The sequence below is a fragment of the Cyrtonyx montezumae genome, unplaced genomic scaffold (assembly GCF_038088225.1).
Source record: "Cyrtonyx montezumae isolate F1298 unplaced genomic scaffold, pur_monq_1.0 scaffold_3, whole genome shotgun sequence".
Taxonomy (NCBI): Eukaryota; Metazoa; Chordata; class Aves; order Galliformes; family Odontophoridae; genus Cyrtonyx; species Cyrtonyx montezumae.
Genome location: NW_027072034.1, coordinates 108,417,518 through 108,436,151, shown reverse-complemented (window position 1 = coordinate 108,436,151; position 18,634 = coordinate 108,417,518). Strand labels below are relative to the sequence as shown.

At 36.8% G+C, this 18,634-nt stretch overlaps 1 protein-coding gene across 2 annotated transcripts in view; it reads right to left on the bottom strand.

Annotated features, from left to right (window-relative positions):
* Window positions 1-18,634, bottom strand: part of ANO4 (anoctamin 4) — a 113,863-nt gene that overhangs the window by 33,357 nt on the left and 61,872 nt on the right. For both annotated transcript variants that reach the window (XM_065742751.1, XM_065742750.1), the window contains exons 8-13: window positions 15,684-15,790; window positions 14,045-14,100; window positions 13,416-13,537; window positions 6,920-7,054; window positions 6,064-6,160; window positions 5,382-5,442 (exon numbers count right to left, since the gene is read on the bottom strand). In XM_065742751.1, the coding sequence (XP_065598823.1) occupies window positions 5,382-5,442; window positions 6,064-6,160; window positions 6,920-7,054; window positions 13,416-13,537; window positions 14,045-14,100; window positions 15,684-15,790 (578 nt within the window). The remainder of the gene's footprint in view (window positions 1-5,381; window positions 5,443-6,063; window positions 6,161-6,919; window positions 7,055-13,415; window positions 13,538-14,044; window positions 14,101-15,683; window positions 15,791-18,634) is intronic.

Genomic DNA, 18,634 nt, shown 5'->3' with positions numbered 1-18,634 from the left:
TAAGGATTACTCTGTTTCTGAGTCAAGTATGATTGAGGCTTTGGAGATTTTATTTAGTTCTAAACAAGAAAGTTTAATTTCTAACCAAATGTGGGGGGGTTCTAAAAGAATAAAACTGTTCCCATGAGTCATCTTTACTAAACACAGCAGACTTCTGATGAAGCTAAATGTTTACTGGGGCTACTACTAGGTAAAGTAGTAACTTTTCTTCTTTGAAGATCATTTAAAATACACAGGAATCAGAATCCAGAAGAATCACATTCAGGCAAACGTGGATATGTGGACTACTAGTGAGGAAACTGGAATATTTGTCTCATATCTTTCTAATTCAGATGAACAAGGACAGTACCCACTGTCACAGAGTCAGAATAACCTGGCAATATGTTCCACACATAGTCCTACAAAGACCTCCTTAGTGGACCATCTGCCTTAAAGCAGCATACTGTTAATGACATGGTTACTGTAGTAAGCACAGGCATAAATAAGTGATTTTTTTTTATCCAGTAAGAATGATTATATCTTAATGTATTAACCAGTGCTATTATATATATATGCTTAGAAAATTAACACTGCAAGAAGATAAAGTAAAACATCGACAGCATGTTTAAGGAAATAGTTTTTATAGTTTGAAGACATTTTCATACAAAAATACATATTTTTTTTTTTTCTGAAAGCTAGAGTTGCATTACAGCAGGTAACTGGCTACTTCTATTTACTATCACTGAGAATATCATTTTAGTCTCCTGAGACTAATATGTCTATGACTTTTTGTAATAATCACTGTGTGATTGCTTGGGATCAACAAACCTACTTAGTGCAAATGAGGCTCTTTGTGCTGTTGCTGAACCACCACATTAGTTCATTCCTTAACTTGTCTTCTGGTGAGCTGCTTCTCCCCTATCAACTCATATTGAATTATTTTGTAGCTCTGTTCTTCCTGGAGTTCTGAGAGAACAAGTCTGATCGAACACTACCATTTCAAGAGCAGCTGGAAGCACTATTCATGTGGGTGTATGAGTCCATAGGCATGAAGCTCTCAGATATGTCTGTGACAAATTATACTTATTTACTTTCTTGTTTTTCACTCACCTGTAGTGAGGAATCTTTACATTTTATATTTTGAATAGTTAGCACCTGTCAGAGTTAGTATGTGCAGTTCCTGAAGCCTTTTTCAAAACCTGTTTTCAAATCACTAAGAGGATGATCTGCACAGCTTTGTTTTAACTTCTTTTACTGTGCCAAACTTCCTCCTATCCAGGTCACTAGGCAGTTTTACCTTGCTAGAAATTTTAAAATGTGATATAAATAATCATCTTTGATTCACTGTACAACTGATATCTTTGAAAAACCACTGCATTTTGAAATTTCTCTGCTTTTCTCTGTAACCACTGATACTCTGTTATCACACTTTGCATTCTTTCCTGACTTTGACAGAATAATGCAACACACTTGTACTCAATGTTTTGCTATTTTCCAATTGGGATGTTTAAACTAGATGCTCCAAAAATCCTGCTTGGAATTTTGAATTTCTCATTGACCTTAACTCCCAGCATTTTTGCCAGCTTTTTTCTTTATTATTCTTGCCCTGCTTCAGAGCTCAGCCTTGCAACTCAAACCTCAGCATCTAAGGAAGCAGACAGTGATACTAAGATCAGTTCACTGAGTCTTGAGCAAAACACTAGTAATGCTAAATAGCTTAACTCTCTATCTGGACTACACTATTGAACTCCAGGCAATATCCAGAGAGTAACATCTTGGCACTAGCTTTCCCTACTACTCCAACTAGAAAAGTAAAATCTATACTTCTGTCCAGCTTTTCAACAGCATGCTGAAAGCCATCTATCCTCTCCAAATTGGAAAGATATGTATTTTATGGGTAGGCTGTTCGATGGACAAGGAATGAGTTGTGAGATCATACCCAGAGAGTGGTGGTCAGTGTCTGGATGGAGGCCAATGACATGTGGTGTCCCACAGGAGTCAGTAATGGGACTCTAACATCACTGATGATATCGTCAGTGAGATTGGGTGCACTCTCTGCAGTTTGTGAATGACACCAAGCTGCATGGTGTGGCTGACACGCCTGAGGGACAGGATGCCATTCAGGGAGACAGGCTTAAGTGGTGGGCCCTGGAGAACCTCCTGAGGTTCAATAAATCCAAGTGCAAGGTTTACACCTGGGTTGTGGCAACTTCTGCTATCAGTACAAGCTGGAGGATGAAAGGATTGAATACAGCCCTGCTGAAAAAGACTTGGGGTACTGGTGGATGGCAGCTGGACACAGCAGTGTGCCCTCACACCCCAGAAAGCCAACTCCTGAACGTAGTCACCAGAGAGAGGAAGGTGATCCTGCTCCTCTGCTCTGCGCAGGTAGGATGTCATCTGGTGTACTGCATCCTTGGCACAGGAGAGACACAGACCTGTTGGAATGTGTCCAACTCAAAACATTCTATGATTCTGTGATTACTGTGATTACTTCTCTCTGACTAAATGGTGTTTACTTGGCATGAACATCTTTCTTACACATTCTGTCCTTGGTAAGAATCCAAGTCAGCTGGTTAAAACAGAGAATGAGTATTTTCTAGAAGCTGGATCTATGCTTTTGTCAAGCTTGACATACCTTCAGGCACACATAAAGGGCAAAGTGTAGATGTTTCCCTCTATGCTATTGATCCTCTCTTTTTGCAAGCTTTGAACATTTGGAAAACTTTATCAAGACCAGTGATTCTCAAAGAAAAATTATTTTCCAATTTCTGAGATGAAACTATGACTATAAATGATAATCTGTCCACAAGGAAAGAAAAAGTACTAGTGTTTTTAGGGACTTACTGTTTCCTATAAACAGAAGAGATTTTTAGCTTTGATCATTATGGATAATTTCTTTCAACAAAAGCTCCAATGCACAAAAGATTAAAAAAAAACCTACCAGCAAAATCCTTCAGCAGAATCTTTTGTTCTTCTGTCTTTTGCTCCATCCATTTAAAATAATCTACCTTAAGTACTTTGTATTTTGGATAAACTTTAAGTATCATGTTTTCCCCTACTATATGATTTACTTTTCCTTCTTATGTAGCACTTTGCTTAAAAAAAGGCAGAAATATAATAAGTGAAGTGATGAGTCAAAATATTTTTGAAGAAAAGTGTATTTCTCTTCGAGTATTGCCTACTTCACCTTAATATCCCAGCCTTATTTTGATCAGACCAACTTACCCTACAGTTAAACATTATAAAATATTATAAAACCTGTGTTGCTGAGTACTACAGTGATGGACCTAAAGACAGTGAACAAGGTGCTTTGGATAATAAAGCAGTGGCTAATCCCAGAACAAATAGGTAATATAATTCTATCTGCCTTTTAGCTTTCATTTTCTCTTTTTTATTCTTTTTCTCTTAAAAAAAAACAAACCCTGCAATTATTATTTTTATGTTTTATTATTTATTATTCATTTTTATTATTTATTATATTTATGTTTATGCTTTTTATTATTATTTATTTTTTATACCTGCCAAACCAGGTCATCTAGAAAGCTAAACTTTTCACAGCCACTTTTTTATGCACTCAACATTTGTTTCATGCTGACAAAAACAAACAAACAAACAACTAAACAAACATTTCCACAGTGAAAGTGCTATCACTATTTTCCTCTATGATTTACTGAAATGATGGTAGCTGTCAGTAGGCCTACTGCAGACTGAAAAATCTTTTAAAAGACAAGGTAAGTCATCTCATAAATGTGCCACCAGAAAGTCACTGAGAAGCGTGGCTTCCCTTGTTCTAATGCTGCTAACCCTAATGTACTGAGAATATCTCCACAATCTCACTGCTGTCTCAGCAAAGTGTCATTTTAGAAACCACAGTTTTGGTAGAGCAATAGCACTGGCTCATTCCCCAAACCATCACCCTGTACTCAAGTCCTCCTCTTGTTTCTGCCTCTACAACCTTCTTAGTGGCAAGCTCACAAGCAGAGTAAGCCTGCAGAAGCAGAGAAGAAATCTCCTACTCCAGCCACTGTCCTACAGCCTCTTCTGCACTAGCCAAAAATAGAGGATAGCTTTCATTCTACTTTTTATTTTCTTCCGTGTGTTGCTGAAGACACATGGACACTAAGGAAGAACAAAAACACTGGTGCAAAAAACTTCAGTCTAACGGCATGTTCACCAACAATTAGAAACAGTGGTATATCTGCCCAGGGGTCCCTTCCAATTCCTACAATTCTGTGATTACTAAAATTAATAATGGTTTCATAATTTTAAAATGAAACCTTCTGCTTTTCAAATTTTTCATCATGCCAAATGATGAAAAAAGTGTATGCTCATTTCTCTTTCTGTGGGGCTTTCCCGTAATATAACTTAAGATATTTTAATACTATCACTACTACATAAAATATCATGAATAGGTTTCATTAGAATATGACCTAATTTATTAAGTCAACAAAGATAAAAACATAGCTTTGGAGGAAGGAATCACAACAGTCAACTAAGATAATCTATGTTCTCCTGATGGCTCTGACATTGTCTTCTGGATCTCTCTTGCAGAACAGCAAAGAGATCTGCAGATTAAAATGTAGAATATAAGAATTACTCGGATACTTTTCCCAAGCAGTTTGAGATGTGAGTAAGAAGTTGAAAACAACTAAGTCAGGATAGTTCAATCATCTGGAGTTATGAGATGGAAGTCATTTTTGAAGCAATCCATTAAGCCACTATCTAAAGGCACTATCAAAGGCAAAGAATATTGGCATACTCAGGATATGTTTGAAAGACTTTATGTTTTGCCAAAAATGACTGTTTCTTCTTGCTTAAATTTTGCTTACAAGACCAAAGTAGAAAAGACAGTTGAGCCAGAAAGAGAGTTGTCCTATGGGCAAAATTCAGCCTCCATGGAAACAATTAGACAACTCCTGGATCAATTAGACATTCAAACATATCCTACATTTATTTCATCTTGTTTTTACTTTAATTAGAACCAGCTCACATGTATCTAATTTTTGCTGCTTTTCTGCATGAAAGAAAAACAATATACAAATTCATTCTAGTACAAATAGTAAACTGGGCTTGTCTAAGCTAAGAGAAGCCCTATGAGTTAACAATGAATAGGCCTCAGTTCTGACTGATAAAAAAACCCACACACACATAAAACCAGAATACAGATACCTATATAGACACTGCATATACCATTTATTTTTTACATTAAAATGATACCCCATAAAAAACCCTACTGATTTCAACAACTTCCATTTTCCTTTTGCAGAAGAGAAAAGAATCAAGCCTATATTGTTCTTTTCAGTTTCTGAAAAGTGTGCTGAAAATTATAATGACCTATGTTTCATCACAAGTTTTAAGAAAAACATACTGCAATTATTCATATCAAAACAAAAACTTACCCCACACTGCCATGAAAACAGCAAAAAAGACAGTAGCTCCATTGTCAAAAAGGTGTGTTACCTAATGGAGATATCAACAATCCAATCAATTTATCTTAATAAAGATTATGTCTTGCATTTTTGTACTTCTTTCTTTCCATTCCTTTCATTACAGTGTTGCAGTCATGTCAGCACCTCCCACTTACTTATTTTCTATTTTCCACTAATATAATTAGCACAGTCATGAGTGCAGCTGGCCTGACAATCCTGAGGACTGAAACTCTTCCCTTGATGTGTGACATGCGTCTTTCAAAGAACTCCACATTTGCTCACTAGTCTCCAGCCTGGCCTGGGACTGACCCCTGACAACAGTAACTGTGTGCCTAATTTCAGACCCAGAGCATTCATTTTATGGAGCCACGTACAAAGGATGGATCATAAGATAAAACCTGATGCCAAGGACATTGTAGCACATGCATGTAGGATGTGACCTCTGGTACTGCTGAATCTGTAAGTGCAAACTGCATTCAGATGTTTTACAGTCCAAAATGAGTCCTTGTAAAAGACAACGGATGTTAACATTGGCTGAATTTGATCTGTCCTTTGAAGATTTTATCTATTCAAGCTCACTAAAGACAATTGCAAAAGGTGAAAGGAATTTTGTTACCAGGGAAGCATTCTTATTTGCATAGTTTAAAGGTACCTTGGCATAAACACAGCTGTCTGACAGCCTCATGAAGGGACAGTATTTATCACATATAGGACACATTATGATATCTGTAGCTTGGCAGACTTCTTTACTGAAAAGTAAAATAGATAAAAGTTAGTAGTTTGATTCACAGCAATCAGTCATAAAATGGATTGACATGTTTCACTAATAAAAGTCAGTTACTTATTGAAAAGCACTGGTTCTCTCTATAACTGAAGCCAAGATGTACTTAACTGTATGGGTATAATTAAGATTTGTTGACTGTCAAAGGCTTCAGCATTTGTAGTCCTACGTGCAACAAACAGTTCTTCAAGGCCAACCTAGCAATAGCTCTTTACCATTTCCAGGTTTTCCTTGAGTCAGAAGTGATCATCAGCTGGGAAAGGGTAAGAATGAGTGTAGATAAGTTTGACTCATTCTTGTGTATTCTCTCAGGGATTGCCTAAAGGATGTGGAACTCAGCAGAAGTCTGAGGGGGTTCTCCATCTGAAAAATGCTTCTCTGAGGTGGGTCTTTGGAAAAGTCCTTGAAAAGCAAGAAAAATTCCCACTCTTCTGTTGGCTTGTTATCACAATAATGAAGGAACCCAAACCCTACTTTTCCTTCTTCAGGCTGAGTGTCCAGCACCATCAGGAACTGCAGCTGGGCAAGAAATATTACCTCCCACCCCTGTTCAGGAACACAATACAGGGGAAATTCAATATTGGGTATCTTACGAGAACCAAGGAGTGTTTTCCTGAGTATTTAGCCAATCATCCAAAATGAAATAATTAACAGTATTTTAAAGAGGTCTTAGATTACTCATAATATCCCACAGCTTTAATTTCCCTTATAAAAGTGCCCACATTACCTGACTTGGCAGTGGTTCAAAGTAGTGACTCCATACAAAAAGACAAACAATCCAATGAAGGCAGCTGGAAAGAGCATCCCCGTGTACCAGCCTAACCAGGCAAAGTACAGCCCAATTTTCTCACCAAAGTATCGTCTGTTTTAAAATACAACACAGAGAAGTTTCCCGCTAATTAGAATAAATCTGCTTAATCATGCCTCTTAATAGAAAATGAATATTTCTATCATATCTGAAGAATACATTAAAGAGCAGGGACAGAATTTCCTAAAGAAAAAGTCTTGAATTAGGCTTATCAACCCACACTGAAAAACCTGCCTATTTATTTCTAAAATGAATCTGGAAGTTCATAAACCAGTGTTTATAATAAGATTAGCAGAGAACTCAGAGAGAAAACTGAGTTATTTTTAAAAGCTTGTTCTTTATGTCTGAGAAACTGATGGCTTTGATGCTTTAGCTGTGTATTCTACTTCCTAAGTAACTGCATTGAAACCATTTTCACCAATAAATTGATGTAACAGAAAAATGACATGAGCCTGAATTATTTCTAAGAAATCAGTCGATCAAATGTTATTCTCCAAACAAGTTCATTTTCACTTGCTTCTTTCTTTTCTTATCTCAATTCCTGGAAAATGAATCACATGATTCTACTAAGGGTGAAGAGAAAATTGCAAGTGAGGTCTGAAGAATATAATCTGAATCAATCCTAATATATTAGCTATATTGTTTAAAAACTAATCACAGATTGGTGAGGAACTTCTTATTTGCTATATATTCATTAACATTTTTCATGTTTCCAAGTGTACTCACACTTTTACTTGTACATCAAACACACAAAAGACCTTATCATCACAGGAGCAATTTGTGTGCATTATTCTTTATTTGGGTATTGTGCAGTAAGATGATGACCAGATTTGAACACTTTACAAATCAATATGCTACTATCACAATCAAAATATTAAGAGATTCTTTGCAAGCATAGTTTTAAAGAATGAGACAAGATGATTTTCTTGCACTTCAAAGACTTCGAAGCCAACTTAAATGTGCATGTCAAGTGAATTTGATGAAAACCCATATTTATACTAATAATGAAACTTCTCATCTGTCCAGAAACAAAGGAGCTTTGCTGGCTCCTTTATGCTACCATAAAACTTTTTTTTTTTTTGGCAAACTTTCATGGTCAGGAGGAGCCTTATGATGTGCTCCAGGGTTGGAAGCAGTGAGGAAGACAAAGAAACATTTGGTCTGGTATAAACAAAACAGTTTTCAAACTGGGCTGGGAATGATAAGGGTAAGGACTGGGGGAGGGCCAACAAGGCAGACATCTGGGGGGTCTGTTATGGTCTGCCTAACCAAGATGAAGAGATGGAAACTTTTTTCTATGAGCAGCTAGCAGAAGTTGTGCTAGCTCCAGCCCTCCCCGATGTGCACTGGAAATACAGTTCAGCACAGAAGAAGAAGCCCAGGAGGTTTCTAGAGTGTGTGGAAAATTATAACTTCTTCATTCAGCTGTTAAGAGAGCCTACGAGGGGTGGTGCCCTGCTAGATCTGCTTTTCACAAACATAGAAGGACTACTTGCCTTGGGCAGAGAGACCATGAAATAGCAGAGTTCTCTGTTCTTGGGGAAGTCATAAGCTGAGCTCATGCTTTGCTGGTTGACAGGCATAAGACTGATCTATGCTATTTATAAGCATTTGAGTTTACCAGCACTGTGTGAGAAGCCAGACATTGTCATGTTTCTATTCCTCTACAATTTGACAGACACAAATTTACAGTCTAAAGAAGTGGTAAGCTAACAATAACACACTCAGTTCTGACAAGGGCAGCTGGTCTGGCCGTAAAAAGACACACTGGAAACTGCTTTTTGAGCCTTGACTTAGTAATGATAATGAACCCTTTGCCCTAATTATTTGGTTGATGCATAGGAGGTCAAGCTGGGCATGCTCCACTGAAATAGAAAGTTCACATTTTGAACTTACTTCAATTGAATATTTATGGTCCTATCTTTCTCCATGTACAAAATTCAAAGTAGAGAAGTAAACTTAACATTAAGATTTATCTTTTTGAATGAGGTCCTGTATTCAAGAACGAATGCTTCCCCATTCCACCTGACATTCTAGAAAATGTTTTTGATAAAAATTTTTTCTATCCTGTTGAGCTTTTCCATCTAACAGTGCAAAATACGATTATTTTTTCATGATCTAGAGATCAAGGAAGCATCTAGATCTTAGAGGAAGACACAAACAAGTATCATTGTGTACATAAGGGAACATGGGCACATTACAGAATGATTCAAATATTTTCAGTGGAAGGAAAAGGCAGCTGAGGTCACTTGTGAGCCTGGTTTTAAAAATAAGGGCTGTATGTTGACACTGCTTTGATGTCTATTGACTTAAATATGGACAAACAGTATTAGTCTTCCACTGTCCCCCTTTGCTTCACAAAAGGTATTCAACAGATTGTGCTACTGCAAGCAGCATTGGGATAAAGTTATATTCATTTCCTATAGCCCTGTAGTTAGCATATTTCTGTTAGCATATTTCTACAGCCTAAGTGCTGAAGAAACAAACTATGACAATGATGTGGTCTTTGGAGACTTGCCCAGGTACCACATTCAGGTCCTTTCTATGTTTATTCCCATCAGAAACTGGGTTTACCTAGACACAGTCCCCAGGAGAAAAAGATGGCTTAGAGATTTCTTCACCACTAAGGTTGTACCACATAAAATGGAAAAGCTCTTTGCTTCTTGTCTGTTTACTGTCTACAGAAGAGAAATTTTATAGAGTTGTCTACAGTGAAGTCATTTCTCTTACCTGTATACTGGCACTTTACCTAAAACTCTGTTTTATATGTAAAGAAATCATGGGATTTTTTCTTCTAGAGTGCATTATTGATACCTAATTTTCACTTATTATTACTCTACTCATTGCAGTTTTCCAGGCTTGATGACATTTGCATGTTTGTTGATTTTTGTATCTCATTTCCGTAACACTTCTCAGGTTGTTAGACATAGTAGAAAAAAGAAAATAAAAACAACTGTGTACTTCTTATGGCTCTCCCACATAAAATTTCCTTCGCATTAAATTCTCAAAAGCAAAGAAACCAAAAATCCTCAAGCACCTGATAGGATAACCCATGTCTCCTATCCTTATATAAACTATATGACTAGAATTAAAAAAAAAAAAAAGTAAGAAATCTCAGTTTCTCAGTTTTATGCTGACAAATCTATTAATGCTCCAACAAAATCTGCCTTAATGTTTAACTCTTTCTCCCCTTCCTCCATTCTAATACCACTGACTTCAAATGGGCCAAAATTTCAATCTGCATATTTAATGATGTACATTTTTGAAGTAACCAAGTCCAATTTCAAACCCATAAAATGTTGTGTTTATTGACCTTTGTTATATAATACAGTGGCTGGCAATCCTGCCTGTGGCAGGGGGATTGGAACTTGGTGATCCTTGAGATCCTTTCCAACCCAAACCATTCTACTATTCTATGGTTCTATAATTCGGTGACATATTTTGGTTTCAGGATGCCTCGGAGGAAGTTGTGGAACTAAAATATATTTAAATTTGGACTTAAGCCAAGAACACATCTATCTTCATTAATGCTTTTGCTTGTCAGATTAAATCCTGTACAGAACTTTTTACACCACTGAAAGAAGTTGTGAAGGAGCTAGAGCTATCTAACATTTTTTACAATGTAGGGAAAAAAGTGTAAAGGTGATCCAAATCCCCTGGGAATTACTGCAACAGTTTCCATTGATATATGTAATCCCCAGGCATATAAATATCAAAAGTCCTGCCTTTTTCCAATTGCTATCCATTCTAAGGATCTTAAATTATTCTTGTTACGTAACTATGGATGCAAAATTCCAACAGAAACGTAATTAAAATCATAGTACCACATTTGTTATTTTATAATTGTGCCTGCAATTGTGTCAAGTCTGTAGCCTCATACTGCTGTGTTTCAAAGCAGAGTGAAAACAGAAAATACACAGTTCCCCTCAAATGACTTTTTCTCATTTATTTCTAGTGACTAGTATCTCCAATAACAGCCAGATGATGAGATTAAATGAAATCTGGAAGGCATCAGATTAACAACACCAGAGACATAAGGTTTGTTTTTAACAGCTAAGGGAAAACAAAACAGCATCAACATAGGGATGGCTTCATTTACCACTGTGGTAACTTGACTTTAAGGTAGAAATACTGTATCTGTTAATAAAAGTATTATTATCTTCACCTAATTTACTCCTTAGCTTTTCTAAAGCATATATTGAAGGGAAACATCAGCTAGCAGCAGTAAGTTCTGGCCAGATGTCTGTTGAAGAATTAACACCCATCCACTCCTTTTGTACAGATGGCAATACTACTCCCTTCAAGCACAGCCCACACAATTGTTGTTCGGGAAAAAGAACAAAGAAGTTTCTCCTGCTGCAGAGCTGGTAAAATAATAGCTTTTGTTTAATGCATGCTTGCTGAGATACTTCCAAGTGAAATGAACATTTGCTGGTGGAGTCAGCTCTTCAAACAAAATCTCCAGCTCATTACACATCTGAGCTCCTGAGATTGGCAAGAGAGAGAAGAGATCTGGCAGGACATAGGGAAATGGGAGGGATCAAACATCCACGAAGTGAGAAGAAGGCATTCCAACCCTTTCCTATAACCCCTCCCTCTGTGCATTCATAGATACCAATGATGTGCTCCAGGAAGGTAATGGCAAGGCTGGGTTTGAGCAGCAGTTTTCACCCTTGCTGAGCATGAAGCCATGGAGACTTAATGCTGCTGTGAACTCAGCTCGTAGCTCTCCCTCCCACTCTCTTGCTGCTTGGATAGGCACCTGTTCTGAACCATGACATGCCACTCATGACCTCAGCTAAGGGACTCTGCTACTTACCTTATTTTCTCTTGCACAGTAATTCTGGAAAAGTCTTTGCACTGTCTGATGAAAAGCTAAAGGTGTACAAAATTTAGGAGATCACACCCAGACTTAATGTCCATGCTTCTACCAAGGTCCTGTACAATTGTTCATTCTTATGCTTAAAAAGTCCCCCAGTTGCCTGATGGATTACAGTCACAAACCAAATTAATCTAAGACCTTGATATTGCTTTGCAGCAGTTTTACAAACAAGAAATGTTGATGAAGAACATTAGACTTGACCACTGTGAGCAAATTATTTAAATAGAAATTGTAAAGATAAGTTGCTCGTACTGTGACTCTGGTATTGTATAACTGGAAATTAAAACAACAACAGCAACAAACTCCTTCACTATAACTGTCGACTAAGCAAATCAGTAATTTACGTATTTAGACAAAATTTCTCTATATCTATCCAGGTCAGCATATTAAAGAAGATTTAGGAAGTGCTTGGAATTAAATATGAGGTACAAATACATTACTTTCTTTTCTAAAGCATTTTTAAAAATATTCGACTCAGTAGAAGTATTTTATTGTATTTCTTTGTGAAATGTTCTCCGTGGAAATTGAACATGTCCTGTTTTGTGGAATGGATGGTTTTTATATGGCCTCAAACAATAACATCCTCTGACTCTAGGGCACCCTTAGTGATAATTTTTACCTAGCAATAATTTTGAGAATCAATAAAAAACAAGTGTTTCTGTCAGTTGCAGGACTTATTAGAGGAGAAAACAATTGCATGCATAACTATATCTTCAGTGATCCCAGTACAACTTAAGACTGTTTGCAGGCTTTTGTAGCTTCACATTTGCCTTTTCAAGCAGCAAAAGCCCACTAATGCTCAGCAATAGCTCTGCCCCTGGGTTCAGCACACTATCCTTGCATAAAAATTATGTAATCTTCTATTAGTGCATGCAAGCCTATTTGGAAACGTTATTTAAAAGAGCTATAAGAATTTGAAGTCACATCTAAGCTTTCTCAGTGTTTCATTTTTGCAGGTTACTTCTAAGATCAAAATAAATCCAGACTGCAGTGATATAGTAGTGGTAGGGAGGTAGTATAGGAGAAACAACAAACTTTCACCCATCATTAGTGCTGTTAAGCACGTAGTGTGTATGAGCTTTTAGCTCTATATGGTCTGTGAGAATCAATGAACTTCAGTTGAGGCCAATTCTGTGGTTGTTTTGTGGACAAAAATAGGAAGAACTAATCAGTGGGAGGCTTTTTATCAAAGCCATGCTTTGAGGAGGAATTGCATGGATTCCCTCAGTGGGTATCCATGCATTCATGTCTCCCTAGCCTTCTCTTTCTTTTCTCTCTTAATTATTCTGCAACTCCTTCATGAGAAGTTATGGTGTCAGAAACCACTATGAGGAAACTCTCTTCATGATCAAACCTCTTTATAAACACCTCTTTGAATGTAGTTGTACCCTGAATGAAATGGATTCCCCAGCCTCAAGATCAGTTTCTAAAACACACATGAATTTACTGAGCACTTTGTGGTTTCGAGAGAAAAAAGATAATCTATGATCACACCACCTAGGCTGAACCATATTAAAAGAATGAAAGTCTTACCTCACTAGATCCAGTGGTTGGTATTTGTACCAGACTCCCCAGGAAGCCCAGCACTCATAGAGCAGGTGCCTATGGTTTTCTGCCCCATGGGTTTTTATCGAATTCTTACTTCTGTAGCTTCCCTAAAATTCAGATTCAGATATTAATGAACAAAAACAGCAAAAGAATATCTAAGAAAGCTGTCACTCCTAGTATGCATAATATAATTGTATGCAATCTCCATACTTATGAGACAAAATCTAAAATTTACATTAAAAGGAAGATTTCTTCTATATACAGTGAGACTTGAAAAAATTCTTCTTAAGAAATACGATAACTGGTGTTCAAATCAAAGGCTATAAACTGGAGAGTCTCAAAGAGAAAACCACATGATATTTTCCCCTTCTGCCAACATACTGATTTATTACATTGAAATACTCTTTACAGAACAAATCTAGAACAACTCTCTCTACTCTTCTTTTTGCAATAAAAAAGGCTTTTTTTTTTTAAGCACTACTAAATGGAAAGATGTCAGAGGCAGCTGTGGAATCCAAAGAAGAATAATAACATTAGTAAGACTGAGAATTTTTGCACAGTTAAATATTCATGTTATGGGAAGTGTCTCTTCAAAAAAGAAAAAGAGAAAATACCTCATGAAGAGGAAATGCAGCTTCATAGGAGCCATTACTGAGCAATCGATTCAGACCTAAAAACCAAAATATCCAATTATTTAACAGTAGGACCAGAAAACTGTTAAGAGAAAAGAAAAGAACAGTTTCAGGATACACAGCTAAATGAAGCTTGAAGTCAGAGTTTCAAATAGAAAAAAATCATCTTTAAGGTTCTGATGACCTAGGATATAACACAAGCAAAGAAGATTTGTTCAGATATCAAGCAAAATCTGTCATTTATCATGCCTGAGGTTTAAATATTCATTTGCAAAATCCATCTTCAGTATAACTTCAATGAAATCCAGCATCTTACAGGAAGATAGGAGTTTGGTATTGTGTACTTTGGTCTAAGGAAGCTATATGAATGAAGGGCTGCATTTCTTGGGAGTGGAAAACTTCAGGGACCTTTACTTCTTTTTACAGGGACTTTTACTTTTTTTTAACTACAATCCAGTAAAACAACACAAATGCTCAATTCCTACATGCTGTAGAATATATTATGTCTTATAAAAGACTCTTAGACTAACAGACAGAACAGGCACGTGATGGGCTCAAGTAGTAGAAGAACAGGGAATATACTTGAAAATGATCAAAACAATTGCTCTTTGGCACAAAAAATGTAATCATACATCCCATTCAGTTTGGCTTTGTCCCTCCTCAGTGAGAACTAGGGGCATAAATAATGATTGATTGCTGATATGTGGGCACTTTTCACTTGGAAAGGCATCCAGATAGAATTGAGCAACTATAGCACAATGTAAAACTAAATCCTGGCACTAACAACCTGGAGGTATTTGAGCCCCACTGATGCAATGGAAAAGAATCCCAATTCCATTTCTGATTCACAGGGAATGATAGCAGTGAGAACACAGCAATGAGAATTACTAATTCGACTTAAATAACGTGTTCAGTGAGAGCATTAGTATCTGCTTGGCAGAATATCTTTACTCCTGAAGTGTCTTTGGCAGAAAAGCAAAACATGTACAGCTGAGCTGGGCTCTATTCAGCCCAGTGATCTGTGCAAGGTTTAGTTCATGTAGGTACTGCACAAGTAGATATGTGAGGGAACTTGGGATCTTGAGGCAGGTAGGGACTGCAGGTGTGTGTGCTACATTCACTGCATGAATTCTCCCCTTTCTTCTCTCCTTCCCTCTCACTGTCATTGCTCAGAGCTATTGCTTTCCTCATCCCTGCCCTTTGACCTATGGCAGCTACAGAGCTACAGCATCTCACTCTCTCACTTCTTCCTTCCGGTGGAACAGACATCCAGGGAGATGCCCTACAGGCTGAGATGAACAGTAGCATAAATTTTGCTTTCCTTCCAAATATATACTTTTGAAAGAGTAAAAGGTTTTCTGTAGAAACCTATTTGAGCTTGCAGGTTCCTGTGAGTCAGGTTTTTTCCCTTGTAGAGGTAAACAATCTCATGGGGGGACATAAATGTCTGGGAAAGCAGCCCAGCATTCCAGTGAAATGGTCAGCTCTTTCCAGGAAAATCCTCTGCCACCTAGCAATGGGTGAGATGTGCACATTTCTAAAAAGGTCATTAAAAACAAAGCAAAAGAGCAAGACTACTATTTTTCTGTTAGGATTTATCACCCACATTAGAAGTACTTACCAATTTTGTTTTTCCCTTCTTCATATTTCACTCTTTGTAAGATATGGTGTACAATTCTACTTCTTGTAGCGTTATTGAAGAAAGTGTCTTTGTTGTGTATTATGAAGCTATGTAAAACACACAAACAAGGCCATCTTAGGAATATGTAGTAGCAAATATTCCACTGTTTTCTGTAGCATTTTTAAAATCTATGCAAGAAAGTTTAAGGAAAATTAACTGAGATGATTCACTGGATGAGATGATCTCAGTAACTGTTTCCATTCGCTAGCAAAGAATGGCTTGGAGAAGTTTGGAGAAAGATCAAAGATATTTAACCAAGCATTACAATAAGATAGATTCACTGAAGGCTAAAAAATAGTTGCACAAAAATTTGCAAAGAATAAATTTGTAAATGCAGCTGTAGAGATTCACATTTGATTTCTATTTCTGGCTTCTTTAATTATGCTTTACCATTAAGAGTCAGATGGAAGCATATACTCATCAATACAAGACTCTTAAAACTAGCTTGCAGAAGCTACTCATGGAGTTATGCATGAGTGCAGGTTCTGTAGTTCAGACAGAATTGTGAAGGAAATTAAAAAGAATTACCCACAAAATTAATTGTATTGGTTAGATTTTGAGCATAGTATATTTTATATAGATTTATTAGCCACAACATACATTCTTGAGGAAAAAAAGTTATTTTAGCACATCTTCATATTACTGGTAATACTTAATGTAAGTATTTTAGTTAAGAAATACCAGCTCACTTGTGAGATAAATACTGCTGAAGAATTCTTAGAGTTGCTTGAGTTTTGTTGAGGCTTCAGAATAGACTGTGAAAGTCATTTAGACACTTGAATGAGCAGAGAAGTAGTTGAAATTTGTGATCAGATAGATTTGTGCATGTATTTGAGGAAATTAAATATTTTTATAATTGTGCCCTGTAGTAACTGATTGAATGGAAGGGTTCATCTTTTAAAAAATACTTTGCATAGGATGTAAGATTGTTTTCTTCTGTGTTGGTGAGGAGCTCTGCGGAACTGAATAAACTGATAAATAAAAAGGTAAAATCAGAAATTTCATTATGAGGACAGAGTATATGGTAGGTCAGTTTGATGTAAAGGGACAAAATCTTAATAGAGAATTTGGGACGTATTTACATCACCTTATCTTCTGCATAACAAAGGCTTTACTGCTCAGTTTTATCCTCAGGTAATATTCCCAAATGAAAACTCTGTTCTTCAGGGCGAATCTTTACCTACAGTAAATACAATATGGCTCTGTACCTCTATATTCATTTGGGAAACCAGGCAAGGAATCAAAGTTCTGCACTTTAGGGACTCTACTTGCTCCTCCCTTTTTTATCCAAAAATTATTACTGAACTTTCCATACAAGACAGATGTTCAGTTTCAAAGGCACATAGCAAAACATTCCAAAAGTAAATATAGAAAAGACAAACTGCTCTGATAGCAGCACAGTTAATAAAACCTGATTTTCTAGAAATGACTCCTTTCCCACACCCCCTCACAAACTTGCAGGTCATTTCTGTGTCTCTTATCAATCCATTAGCATACTTCCGGCTTTATCCCATATCCCAAAGTCCTACATGTGCCCTAGAGTGCCTGCTGTCATTTCTGCATATTGGCTGACTACAGTGTGTGTGGTCATTTACCAATGGACTGGTACTGAGCAGCATGTACTTGATGTATACTGTCTGCCTTTTCTACAGAGGCCCAAATTTCAGCCATGGTCCCATTTCAATCAGCTGATACTCACAAAGTAAATGAGATTCTGCTTATCCCTGAGATGAATAGACTCGTACCAAATGTAGTTGAAAATAACCAGCACATAATATAAGGGTTAGTAGAAAAAAAGGAAATGCTGTTATCACATAATTCATAATGCTAAGGAAATCAGATTATGAACAGCCTAAACTCTGAAGCAGATAGAAAAGCATTGTATACAGCTGAAGCTGTATTTATACATTAGGTTTTTCTGGTAGCAGCAGAGAGAAATTAAGACAGTACTAAAACAGGAATGAATAGCTATCAATTTTTCCACTTTGTTTAATTTTCTTTTCATGTCTGACTTTCATCTCCAAGATCTCACCTCCTTGGTAGCACTGAATGTTAAAGAACGATGAAGATAACTTTCAGAATCAAACCAGCACTGTTATTTTCATTATCTTTGAGCTCTTGAAATATTCAATTGAGAATGTAAACAGTGATTCAGGTACTGGTAAAAATCAGTAGCATTTATAGAATCATAGAATCATAGGGGTTAGAAGGGACCTCAAGAGATCATTGAGTCCAACCCTGCCAAAGCAGGTTCCCTATACTGGGTCGCACATTTGCGATATCAGGTCGTTGGTTTTTTTTAATCATGACTAGGACATTCTGCAGCCATCAGCAGTTCTTTCAACCACTTTTCTGGACAAGTAGCTTAATAGCCTTTCTGCATTTAGTTGCTACTAGTTTCATGAGTCATGAATGAAAAAAAAAAGAGTAAAATCAAACACTGTTCAATTTTAAAAGGAAATAAGAACTATTTGATTAAAAGAACATTGTAGATATTTGCACTCATTTGTAAACTTAGCAATTGTATTGTTGTAGCTGTTGATCTCACTTGGCTAAGAAGGAACAAGCAGATGTGCTTGAGAAGCAGCTGTTAACACTTCACTCTGAATGCTACTGTGAAAAACTCTGCCTATTCCAGAACTAAACCATATGTGAGTACTACTGCTACAGAGTTCTGCCCTGCCCTTCCTTACACCATTAAAATGCATATGGGAACAGGAAGGGGAGAGAAGTGGGAAAAGTCACAGCTGGAGTAGGTCACGAACACATCCTTCAGTGTTTTCTAATATTACTCATGGAGACATGGATACAGAGATTGTGTTGTAAAGGTATAAAAATACTCAACCTTGCTTAATTTTTGGAACAAACAAACAAACAAACATGAATTGTCT